The 12222-nt window shown below is 36.4% G+C and overlaps 1 protein-coding gene across 1 annotated transcript in view; it reads left to right on the top strand.

The window, feature by feature from the left end:
• Window positions 1–12222, top strand: part of LOC107591196 (SH3-containing GRB2-like protein 3-interacting protein 1) — a 104741-nt gene that overhangs the window by 71064 nt on the left and 21455 nt on the right. The window contains exons 12-20 of the mRNA XM_016280277.1: window positions 1153–1164; window positions 2023–2044; window positions 2212–2305; window positions 3027–3115; window positions 3625–3711; window positions 5103–5177; window positions 5766–5962; window positions 6321–6474; window positions 9274–9333. Of these exons, the coding sequence (XP_016135763.1) occupies window positions 1153–1164; window positions 2023–2044; window positions 2212–2305; window positions 3027–3115; window positions 3625–3711; window positions 5103–5177; window positions 5766–5962; window positions 6321–6474; window positions 9274–9333 (790 nt within the window). The remainder of the gene's footprint in view (window positions 1–1152; window positions 1165–2022; window positions 2045–2211; window positions 2306–3026; window positions 3116–3624; window positions 3712–5102; window positions 5178–5765; window positions 5963–6320; window positions 6475–9273; window positions 9334–12222) is intronic.

Here is a 12222-nt window from a genome sequence, read left to right as displayed (position 1 = left end):
GTCTCTCGCATTCCCCCGCCCCACACACACTCTCCCTCTCTCCCTCTCTCCCTCTCTCTCTCTCTCTCTCTCTCTCTCTCTCTCTCTCTCATTCAGCTCAGCTCCAGCAATGAACTGCTACAATTAAACACTTATTTTCACATAGCTATGAGATTCGTTAAACATGGACGCGCGTACAGTTGCCGTACTGTATTAAAGCTTTAATCAGGATAAAACCGTATATTAAAAGCTAACATAAGCAGTAGCATTTACAAATAACAGTGTATCTAAAAGTATGAGACAACAACAAAAAAACCATAGGCCTACTATTAAAAGCCATGCTTGCACAGGTTCTGCGTCAACTGGGCTCAAACTGATAAGCGATATTAACGATGCCGCTGTTTACTATACAACCGGAGCACATGCAGCTGAGGTGAGTTTAGCCAATCACAACACACTGGGCTAGATAACCAATCAGAGCCCATCACCTATTTCCGAGGGAGGGGCTTCATAAAAGAAGGAAATGATCAGTGCGTTTTTCAGAGAAGGGACAGAGCGGTGTGGAATAAAGGTAAATTATGTGAAAAATAATGCGTTTTTTTAAAAACGAAGCATTAACACATGTTAGACTGCACCCCATAAACACAATCAATCCTAGAAAAAAATCAGTGAACCACCCCTTTGAGAATAGCTGGAAAAGTGCCCTTTGAAGCAGTGTATTTCCAAATTATTTATAATGGCACTAACATAAGATGAGATCTTTATTGTGATGCGAATGTTACTCTCACAGTTAAGTGAAAAATTTCCCTCATGCCATTCAAAAGCAAAAGGCTGAATTTTGAATTGGAGCATTTAAGATTAATAAAAGGACACAAAAGGCAGTAAAAGTATTATAAAAGTGCTCAAAATGACTTGTGTTTCATATTTTCTCCAGCTGTATGATAGTTTTATATGATGAACAGATTGAATTCATTATTGAATCTTGACTTGTTAACATGGTCACTGCCTTCCTTGGGTTTCAAAATGAAAGAACCTTTAAATGAATATCATTATTAAAGCACATCATAAAGGTAAATGTTTAGGAACAGAGGTTGCTTTTGATCGAAGTCTGTATTACTGATTTATCACTTTCTGACCAGGTGTCTCTTCTCTCTTCCTTTTTGCTGGTCACAGAAACGCAGTCCGGTAAGTGTATTTTAACATTATTTTTCTGTTCCCCAAGTGCTTGAACCACTTTGTGATTCAGTTGCAACAGTTATACAGGAGTAGATTAGATGTTTAGAGAGACATGATACTTCCATGTAATGATATTTCTGTATAGAAATGCAAAGGTCAGAATCAGTATCAGTTTTTTATTATTAAAGTATAATAATGACTACTTTTTATAGGCATCACTATTAGTTAACTTTAGCACTTTTATTCACGTTCTCTTTCACTAAGCTGGTCTTTTTTTTAAGCTAATTAAAAGGCCCGTGTGAATAGAAATAATGCTTACTCATGTGCTATACACCCATGTGACCAAAAATGCTTGCTTTGGAGATCAAACTAATGCCTTTTTATCATTTGTAGTCTGGGTGTTGTAGAGCCTTAGCATAAAGCAAGTTCTTAATCTAAATTTGACTTATCTAAATCTGAAACTATTATCTGAATTATCATCTGAATAAAATATTTCATATTTTAGTACAAAGAATGCCATTTTGACGATTGAAAAACGAATGCTGTGTTCTTGTATTTGAAATTCCCAGCCACCATGAAGACCCTGATGTAATAACATTTATGACAGTCTTATTTGTTACTAATGCATCAGTGAGTCAGATAAGATTGTTCACCACCTGAGTCAATCAGAGGAATCAGCTTTTCTGTCAGCTGTAGAATGCATTATGAAGTGGCTATTTACAAGGCATCAAGGCAATGTCTCTGTCTGAATTTGCCTCACCATTCCCTTGATGAAATTGACCTCAAATGCACACTTCTCAGCTGATGAGCAATATGGTGTTATGAGCTTTTAGTCTTATGAATGTTTTGGCCTTCTGTTTGTTTTAGGGGCTGGCAAAAAGAAATCCCGGTAAGTATATGCAATGCAATTTATTCTTGGGTTTATGACTTTGATGTAAATTCAAATCTGACACTAAATAGTTGTCTGGAATTAAAATGTGAATATAAATGTGTGCTTGCATGTGTATGAGTAGGTGCAGTTTATTTGTGTTCATTTGATCATGCTGTTATTCTCAGGTGAAGAAATTGCACGACCGAGACGTCCTGTTCCAGCGCCTGCACCAGCTCCCATCCCTTCCCCGACACCTGCACCCCCTCCTGAGCCTGCTAGGTATCTATACACACGTTTACAGACTTAATGAAACAGTAATTTTGTCTGTTGTTTCCATGGTTATTATTACAAATACAACTAGCAAAAATAATTTATTTACTAAAATAAAACAAAAAAGTGAATGTCTAAAACTCAGGTTGCTTTTTGCAGGTAAGTTACATGCTGTTCAATGTTACAAAAGTTGCATTTTGATTCTAAATGTAGTGGTAAATATTTGCAGATAATTTTATTATCTGCAAGTATGCCATGCCATTGTGAATTTGACAAAGAAACTGATAATCTGAATGGTATTATTTTGAGTGTGGTGCTGGTGCAGTGTAAAATGCAGTGTGCATCATTACATGTAGATGGAACAATTTGTGCTGGAACTAAAATGTCTAGAATTGAAACTAAACAAAAAAAACTAAACATATTTATTTTTAACAAATACAAATAAAATACAAAAGTATTTATGCACCGTTTTTATCCAATTAAACTATGGAAAACTTAAATTGAAAACCAAAACAGAAAACAGAATAAAAAAATTAAAAAAATAGTTACATTTTAAAAAGTGTGGCTATACAGTATATAACCCTGGTTTTTGTGGCTTAGCATTGTTTAAACATTTGTTGATGTTTAAGGGAGTCTAAATGGATTATGTTAGACAATTTGAGAATTGCAGCCTGGTGTGCATCTGTGTGGATGAGTCATGCAAATCTGGCTTAATTCTCCTCCATTTCAGTAATAAGAAATCTCCAGTGCCAGAGGATGCAACAGCCTTATTCGGCCCTCCGCTGGAGACAGCCTTTGATGAGCAGAAGACCACTGAAGGTACTGTTTAATGAAACCGCTAATTACTTACCCCTTAGTGCTGCTTATAGATGTTGATCTTTCATTTATAAAATCACTGAAATTTAAACATTCACAATCTAACAGAACCTGATCACAGCCCAGATTCTTTATGTCAATGTCATTCACTTGAACAAAAATTCATTTTTCTATGTCATATACAGTATGTATCTTCAAGGGACTCACAGAGGGTATAAAGATGACATTTATTTTTCAGTATTTAAGAATACTGTTTGTTTGTATGCTTCTATTATCAGTGCTATTTTTTAGCTTTGTGTAACATATACTTCAGAACAGAACATTCATTAGTGCTTACTAGTTGTGTTGCCTCCCACTCAATTCCATTTGCAGCAGTTGAAATGAAATCAGTTAGATTTATGACAGAAACAGGGATGGATAAGTGTTGCATGGTGATTCCTTCCTCTCTGTGAGTCACACAGTTAATTCTGCTCCCCCATCGACTGTGTAACATGTCCTCTTCCATAAATTAGTGGTGATAGAGGAACCTGAGGTTTGGGGTGCACCCCTGCCTGAGCAACACCTAGACTCCTCTCTGGCAAGACCTTTTCCTACAGAAAGTAAGTCATTGCTTGTGTGGCATGATTGCCATCATCCTGGTATCATAAACCCATATGTTCCAAAACAGTGAACGGTTGTCTGAGTGGAAAAATCATGATTGCCTCCAAATTTTTATTTTAATAACTTTCCCTTTGGCAGTCTCCATTAACCTACTAATTTCTAAGTCATTAGCCAGGAAAACAGACTAAATCCTGAGAGTCATCCAGCTCATCTTGTACTCATGTCATTTGGTGACGGTTTACTCAACGTGGCCTATTTTTATGTCTGCCTAAACGTCTAAAAAGCTAAATGACACTGAGCCTAACGTGTGGCTTGATTTAAGCTTAAGGCTAAATTAAATTTGGCTTGCTAATAGTGATATATTTCTAAATGTATTTTTAAATAAATGTGTCAATACTAGGGCTTGTGTGACTACTAATATTTTTTACTAGATGACTAGTCATCTAGGAAAGTAGTCAACTGCAAAATGAGTCGGTGTTTACCTTATGTAAATGACTGAAAGAATGGTCTGACAGCCAGCTGGAAAGTTTGTCTAACACAGCTAACATGATGTAGGTGAGAAAGTTTAAAACGGTAAAGCGCTCCAAATATTTGCCCATTACAAGTTACTACTCAAGGCTAATAACATGCAACTGAACTGGGATGCAATTTTCAGGCAGAGGAATTATCTTCCTGTTGTCGCCACATAAAGACTAGACTAAAAACCGCTTTATTTATCCATTATACTCTGTGAGAATCATATTAAGCGTGATATTATAAAGACATGTTATAAATCATTAAAATAATAATAATAATAGAAAAACAGATTTGTCATTGTTAAAAACTAGGAATGTCAATAAAATAAATGATTTCTGACCAGTTAATTGAAAGCAGAACACAATGGTAATGATGTAAGCTTCGGTGTTTGTGTTATTAAAAATACAGTGTTAATTAAGCATATTTATTATTTTATAAACATGTTTTTTTAAAGCTCTTATAAAAAAAATTCTGGACCTCTAAGCAACCTTGCAGCCCCATGATGGTCCACATGCCCCAATTTGAAAACCCCTGGACTAAAGGACTAATTATAGAAAGTATAGACTAATTGACTAGTCTGTGCAAGCCCTAGTAAGTGCATACTAAACAAATAAGTGATGTTTCTACATATATTAACAAAAAAAAAATGTAACATCCTAAATAATATGAAAACAGTGTGAATAGTTGGTCACAAAGAGTGAAGTGTTATCATAGAGTCTGAGCTATTCATCCCATGCCACAGTCCTTGTTGTCCCTGACTACCTGAATGAGACCTTGCCTTTGCATGGTGCTGTGGGGCATGGAGGCATGGGCTACAGGGGGGGTGGAGGGGTGTATGTGAGAGCTTGTCTCAGCCGCACTAATGTCATTGCAGCTCTGCCTCCGCTTCCACCTAAGAATGTGCCGACCTCCCCCCCTCCGATTGAATCTCCTGCTACAGAACCTACCGGTAAGATGCCCTCCCCACCCAGGCCTCAGTCTATACCAGGGGTGTCTAATCCTGCTCCTGGAGGACCCCGGTTCTGCAGGCTGTATTTCCAATCCCAATTAACCAGATAATCATGGTCTTGAGGAATACTAGAAACTTTAAGGCAGGTTTGTTGGGGCACTTTGGAGCTAAACTATGCAGGAAGTTGGCCCTCCAGGAGCAGGTTTGGACACCCCTGGTCTATATAAATATCTGACCCCAATGAGTGTGTGTCTGGATTCATTTGTGCTTGTCTTTTGGTACGCTGTCTTGTAAATATCTCTTTTGTAGGGAAGAGCTTTACTTGGTATCTCTTGCCTTTTCCTTTGTCTTTCCTTCTGCTTTTAGTCTGCTTATGATTTTTCTTCATATTTTAGCAGTTTCAAGTTTTAATGTTTTTGTTTACAATGTTTCTGTAATCTCTGCAGGTAATTTCTGTGTAAAGTGTGATGGTTCTCTTAAAGTTTTATTTAATCTGAGCAGATTGGCTTATATAGGTCATTTCTGAGGCTATTCCAGTCAAGTATCATACATTCTTGAATGTACAATCATTTTATTTGAATTGGGAAGAAATCTTAATTGAGCTTGATGCATGTTACTCTTTGAATGGCTTTGCTTTAATGGAATACTCTCGCTCCACAGGCTCCTCCTCTCCTGCACGTCCTTCTTCGCCATTAGCTACCAGCAGCTCTCCTCCTCCCCCTCCCCCTCCCCGGCCACCTTCACGACCAAAACTGCCTCCTGGAAAACCAAGTGTAGGGGACGTGGTACGTGATAACATAAAAAAATGTACAGTACTTTCAAATACTATTACTGTGCCTGTTAGCTTCCTACAAATTCTCAATGTCACTGACCTTTTCATAGACTATGTAATTTGTTTTACTTTTATAGGATGTCAGAACTCACCCCTCAAAATACCAGACCAAGCCTAGGTTGATATTTACTACCCATGTAATATATTTTAAATAAAAACCTTAAGTTTAGTGAAACAAAATACAAGAAACACTGCCACAGCGTGCTTTGTGTAAATTTCCTCCTGATCATCTGACCAGAATGACAAACCCTTACTCTTTTATTACTAACTTTCCTTCTGTCTGTTCCTTCTTTCCCTGCTTTTCCTGTCAGAATCGGCCATTCAGCCCCCCTGTACACTCGTCAAGTCCCCCTCCTTTGGCTCCGTTGGCCCGTGCAGAAAGCACCTCTTCAATCTCCTCCACCAACTCTCTGAGTGCAGCCACCACTCCCACCGTCGGTAAAGAGCTCTCCGTGTCTGTGTCAGGTGTGACTCCATTTCCCATCATTCTCTCTGCTTTGCCATGCTGCTCTGTCTATATGTGTACACTCTGGAAACTGCCTTTCTTACTAGAATTTGCCATAACAAGGGCATCTGTTTCTCAAGGGCCTCTCTTTCTCAGTATTTAGCATGGTTTTGAATTCACTGTCGTAATAGTTTCACAGCTTTGGCTTTAGTTTGGACCAAAACAGTATGGTGATGATGCTGTTGAGTTTAAAATACTGAAGTGAAATCTCCAGCATTCTGCATTGATTAATTGGTTTGCTAAAAATACAGATTTGCTGATACACCACATAATAGTTTGTATTTCAGTTTGTCTTTTGTCATATTTAAGTGGAAATATTGTTAGGATTAATTGGATATTATAGATCAGGGGTCTCCAACCTTTTTTACACCACGGACCAGTTATATTTGGAAAATATTCTCGCGGAGCAGCTGGAGTGGGGTGGGGTTTATATATATATATATATATATATATAATTTTAGATCATATTGTGGTTTTGAGTCACGGATCAGATTTTTTAGATATTATAGATCAGGGGTCTCCAACCTTTTTTACACCACGGACCAGTTATATTTGGAAAATATTCTCGCGGAGCAGCTGGAGTGGGGTGGGGTTTATATATATATATATATATATATAAATTTAGATCATATTGTGGTTTTGAGTCACGGATCAGATTTTTTAGATAAGCAAGAAAAAATATATTTAAAGCAGAGAATGAAAATGCTGAGAAGGGTTTTTTGACATAAGCTAATTTGAGATACGATAGATTTCTTTTGCATATCTGACAGTGTAACATTAAGCATTAGTATTTCAAATGAGTTAAACCTGTATCCTGTCTTCTGAGTAACATTGAGAATATCACTATATATTGTTGCAATACCACCACCACGACCAGTCTGACGGGGCTCATGCTTATAATAGTAGCTTGGTGGAGTAGACTCATTTAGACCAATATAATCATTAGGTTTTAGCCAGGTTTCAGTCAAGAAAAGCAAGAAAAAATATATTTAAAGCAGAGAATGAAAATGCTGAGAAGGGTTTTTTTGACATAAGCTAATTCTATGTGTATGAATCTCAAACGCAAGGAGACGTGAAAGATGAATCAACTCGGTATTCGCGCACTGTATGAAACACGTCTCTGTGCGTGTGCGTGCTTCGGGTGCATTCGGCTGCTATGCACAGAAAACAGTGCGTGAGTAACGAATCGAGCTCTCTTTCGCTTCTTCTCGTGGTTTAAAATAGCTTGAACTTGTAAATTGTCAAATTAATCTGTAAATCACATGTGTGCCGAACTGTGGGGCCTGATCCATATGTATCACAGATCAATGATGATCCATTTAACCCCTAATATATGACAGATCAGAACAATCATTCATTTAATTGAACATTTAATTTACATGAAATCATCAAAAAGATGAAATGTGGCTGGGTCTTTCAGCATGACAATGATCCCAAACACACCGCCCGGGCAACGAAGGAGTGGCTTCGTAAGAAGCATTTCTAGGTCCTGGAGTGGCCTAGCCAGTCTCCAGATCTCAACCTCATAGAAAATCTTTGGAGGGAGTTGAAAATCTGTGTTGCCCAGCGACAGCCCCAAAACATTACTGCTCTAGAGGAGATCTGGATGGAGGAATGGGCCAAAATACCAGCAACAGTGTGTGACAACCTTGTGAAGACTTACAGAAAACGTTTGACCTCTGTCATTGCCACCAAAGGGTATATAACAAAGTATTGAGATGAAATTTTGTTATTGACCAAATACTTATTTTCCACCATAATTTGCAAATAAATTTTTTAAAAATCCTACAATGTGATTTTCTGGATTTTTTTTTTCTCATTTTGTCTCTCATAGTTGAGGTATACCTATGATGAAAATTACAGGCCTCTCTCATCTTTTTAAGTGGGAGAACTTGCACAATTGGTGGCTGACTAAATACTTTTTTGCCCCACTGTATATGACAGATCAGAACAATCATTCATTTAATTGAACATTTAATTTACATGAAATCATCAAATTGCAACTCCAGAGCTATCGCATACAACAAACGAAAATACAGAATAATTAGAACAATCATTAATGTGCAATAAAAAACAGAGTGTCATATCTATACACATTTTTCCCAGAATGTCCTTGCGACCCGGTGGCAACACTTCCGGTGGTTGGGGACCTTTGGTATAGATAAAAAGATTTAATCTGTCTTTGCATTGTAGAAAATAAACAAAGACCTAAAAAGACATATTTTACAATTTAAAAAAAAAATTACTATAAACAGATAACAAACAAACCTAATAAGCTGTTTGTGTCTTTGCTGGACTTTTTGAAATGCCATGTATGGCATCTGCTGTACCAGTTTGAATGCTTTTATTGGATGCTTTCATTGATGCTGGACAAGTAGTTTTTTGTTCTGTATTTTCAGTATCAGCATTCCTGAGGTTTGCAAACTACTTTGTCTTGTGAAGCAAGAGTTTTTGATTCTAGAGCTTTTGATGTATGTAGATCTATCTGTTTGCATGTGCTATTCCTTCCTTTTGGATTTTTTTCAGCTTTGGTCTTATATATTTTTTTAACCATTCCATTTTTTTCTTCAGTTTTCATCTTTTTTTTTATTTTAAATGTGTGCTGTGCGTTCATTGTGACGCCTGAGTTTAATGACTGTGACCTTTTTGGTTTTCTTTGCAACTATTTGTCATTTAATTTGAATTACGTTTATTTTTTGTTTTTGTTTTGTCGTCTTTCTTGTCCTGTCTTTTGGGCTGACGTAATTGTCTGATGTCAGAAGATGACGCTTTTGTAGACAAACTTCCCAGCTTTGAGAGATGGGCAGACATGCCAGCAGGTATGCTATAAACCCTTCCTGATTTAAAGGATGGGATTGAGACCACTGATTCAACAATGTAACAAATGGTTACATTTCCCATAGTGTCAGTTGTCAGAGCATAGCTCATATATGGTGATCTTTTGCATTTTCACCAGTGACTAAATTAGTCAATAAGATAGCAAATTAGTTGATTTTCACGTAAAGAGTCGTTAAAGGAATTTTCCGGGTCATTTATTACTTAATGTCCATGGGCAGAATCTGTGGCTCATTGTTGATTACAGCACTTATAATGGAAGCTTGGCATTAAAGCTGCCAGCACAGCCAATAAACTTTTAAAATATGTTACTCTCACAGTACAAACCATAACTAATGGAATGGATGCTTGATAGCAGACTGGTGTGTTAAAACTGCACGCAGCCTTGTTTGTGCAAAGTTATATAACTCATGTCTGCAAACTTATGTTTTGCTGATACATTTGGTAACCAGAAAATTCTCCATATAAACAGGTAGTCTCACATCAAACAGATAATTTAGACAAATTTACGGTTTAATCAAAAATGGATAGTTTGTATTATCAACCCTGATTGGATGAGCTACAGTTGAAGCTGAAAAATTATTGTAAAATAAAATAATAATAAACACACATGTGTCCAGAAATTCTACATTAATTTCATAATAATAATAATAATAATGCTTGACAGCTGCAAAATCCTACAGTTTGGTTATTGAACTATTTTTTTACTTGGCAGAAGAATTATAGCAGTTATTATTAATAAAAATTAAACATTAATTAAAAATGTCTTTTATCATATTGCTGTTGCTGTTGTTGTATGAAATGATGCATTTTGTTTATTTTTTTATAAACTTATTTTTTATGTAGTGATCAGCAGCATTCCTCAAATTCTATCCATTAAACAAAATGGTAAATACTCAGAATATTCCTTTAACTCACCAAAGACTGTTCAGCATTTTTAGCATATCTGTTTTGAAAAGTGTTTTTTTCCCTCTACTTTTGTCATGTTGATTACAGTCCAACACTATTTGCCGCAGTATTTACTTCATCCATTTTTAATTCTTCCTGTCATATTTTGCTCTTCACATCCATAAAAGAAGACATGTCTGTAGCTCATCATGCATGTTAGAGATTGCTTCGCCTGTATCAGTTACGCAACATCCCACATCTTACATCTGCACTCAAGAACCAGGAACAGAAGGATCTTATAGTCCTTGAAAATCATCTGTCTGGCTGTAGACTCTTCAGAAAACTAAAAGAGCACCACCATCCTGCTTGAACAGATGAGACAGACACACACACACATGCACACACAGCCTCTCAGTGTTTGAAGTGCGGTCTGGAATTTGGCCCAAGTGGCAGCAGAGCTGATCAGTATGCCTGCCGTCACACTAGTTTGAATGGAAAGCTCTCTGATGTTGCACCTGGGTAAAAGCATTGCTAACATCGTCATGCTGCAAATGTCAAGCTTTACTGCCACATAATTTTAATCCTCACAGGTGAAATTCACATCTTTAAATTTTATCATCAACATCCACACCACCTATGCTGCATTTCATTCAAAATCAAATGTAGAATATTCCTACCTGATATTTCCAACCATTAAGTGCCTGATGCTTGGAGGATAAGGAAACAAAATGACATTGCCTTTATCTTTGCAATCGTTTAATTGTCAATAATTCCAATATATTGTCAAATGAAGTAAAAACATATAAGAAACCAGATAAAAATAGAAATCAGAATCAGAATCAGAATTAGCTTTATTCGCCAGGTGTGCAAACACACAAGGAATTTGTTGTGTTTTTTTAAGGTGTGCCTGGTACATACATACATGCATACATACACATTTGACATGAGAACAGAAAAAAAAAAACATTTAAATAGTAAAACCTAACAATAAATAATGTGTATGAATCTGGAACAGTAGATTTATGTACAGATTTGTGCGTCATTTACTCTATATAGAACTGTATAAATAAAGAGATATGCATATGTATTTACATAATACTTGAGAAAGAGGCATTAATTAAGGATGAAGAATGAATTATGGAAATGAATTACAGAACGCAGGTAATGGTTCATATTTTAGCTGTTTAAGCTTGAATATGAATCATTACCTGCGTTCTGTAATTCATTTCCATAATTAATTCTACATCCTTAATTAATGCCTCTTTCTCAAGTATTATGTAAATACATATGCATATCTCTTTATTTATACAGTTCTATATAGAGTAAATGATGCACAAATCTGTACATAAATCTACTGTATTAACAATTTAATGTATTAACATGTATATCTAGCTCATACAAATCAAGCGTAGCGTTAGTTCTGGCAGGTCACGTTAGTCAAGCTCGCATCAGCTGACTCTCAGCTGATCCCCATCAACCTATGGGAATACGACACCTAAGTATTCATATATAAGGTCCCGCAGTAGTATCAGCAGTTTTCGCATTGCTCAATAGCTAATTACCCTCCTCCATCCCCAACTCCTCCTCTGTCAGTCAGGATTCAGTCTTCTGATTCTCCTTTGAATCAGACTAATTCTAAAATGTGTACATAACATTATTGAACTTTAACGATATCTGCAGTACATTTATGTTGGTTCTGTTTTGTTTACCCTGGGGGGGGGGGGACGAATATGGGGTGCTGTGTGTACATTAATGAGGAAAAAAAATTAACTTAAATGATTTTAGCAAATGGCTGCAATATAACAAAGAGTGAAAAATGTAAGGGGGTCTGAATACTTTCCGTACCCACTGTATGTATAATATATGTCCATCCTAAAATCTGACAATACATGGTAATTTTTTTAATTCATTGTAAGTTTGTTAGAATTTAGACTCATTGATTTGTTTTACTTGCTTAAAAGTAGATGTTTGTTTATATATATATA

Source organism: Sinocyclocheilus grahami, unplaced genomic scaffold, assembly GCF_001515645.1.
Source record: "Sinocyclocheilus grahami isolate Dianchi unplaced genomic scaffold, SAMN03320097.WGS_v1.1 scaffold138.1, whole genome shotgun sequence".
NCBI classification, from domain to species: Eukaryota; Metazoa; Chordata; class Actinopteri; order Cypriniformes; family Cyprinidae; genus Sinocyclocheilus; species Sinocyclocheilus grahami.
The sequence above is the reverse complement of the archived record's forward strand: the minus strand, read 5'-3'. Positions and strand labels throughout refer to the sequence as shown.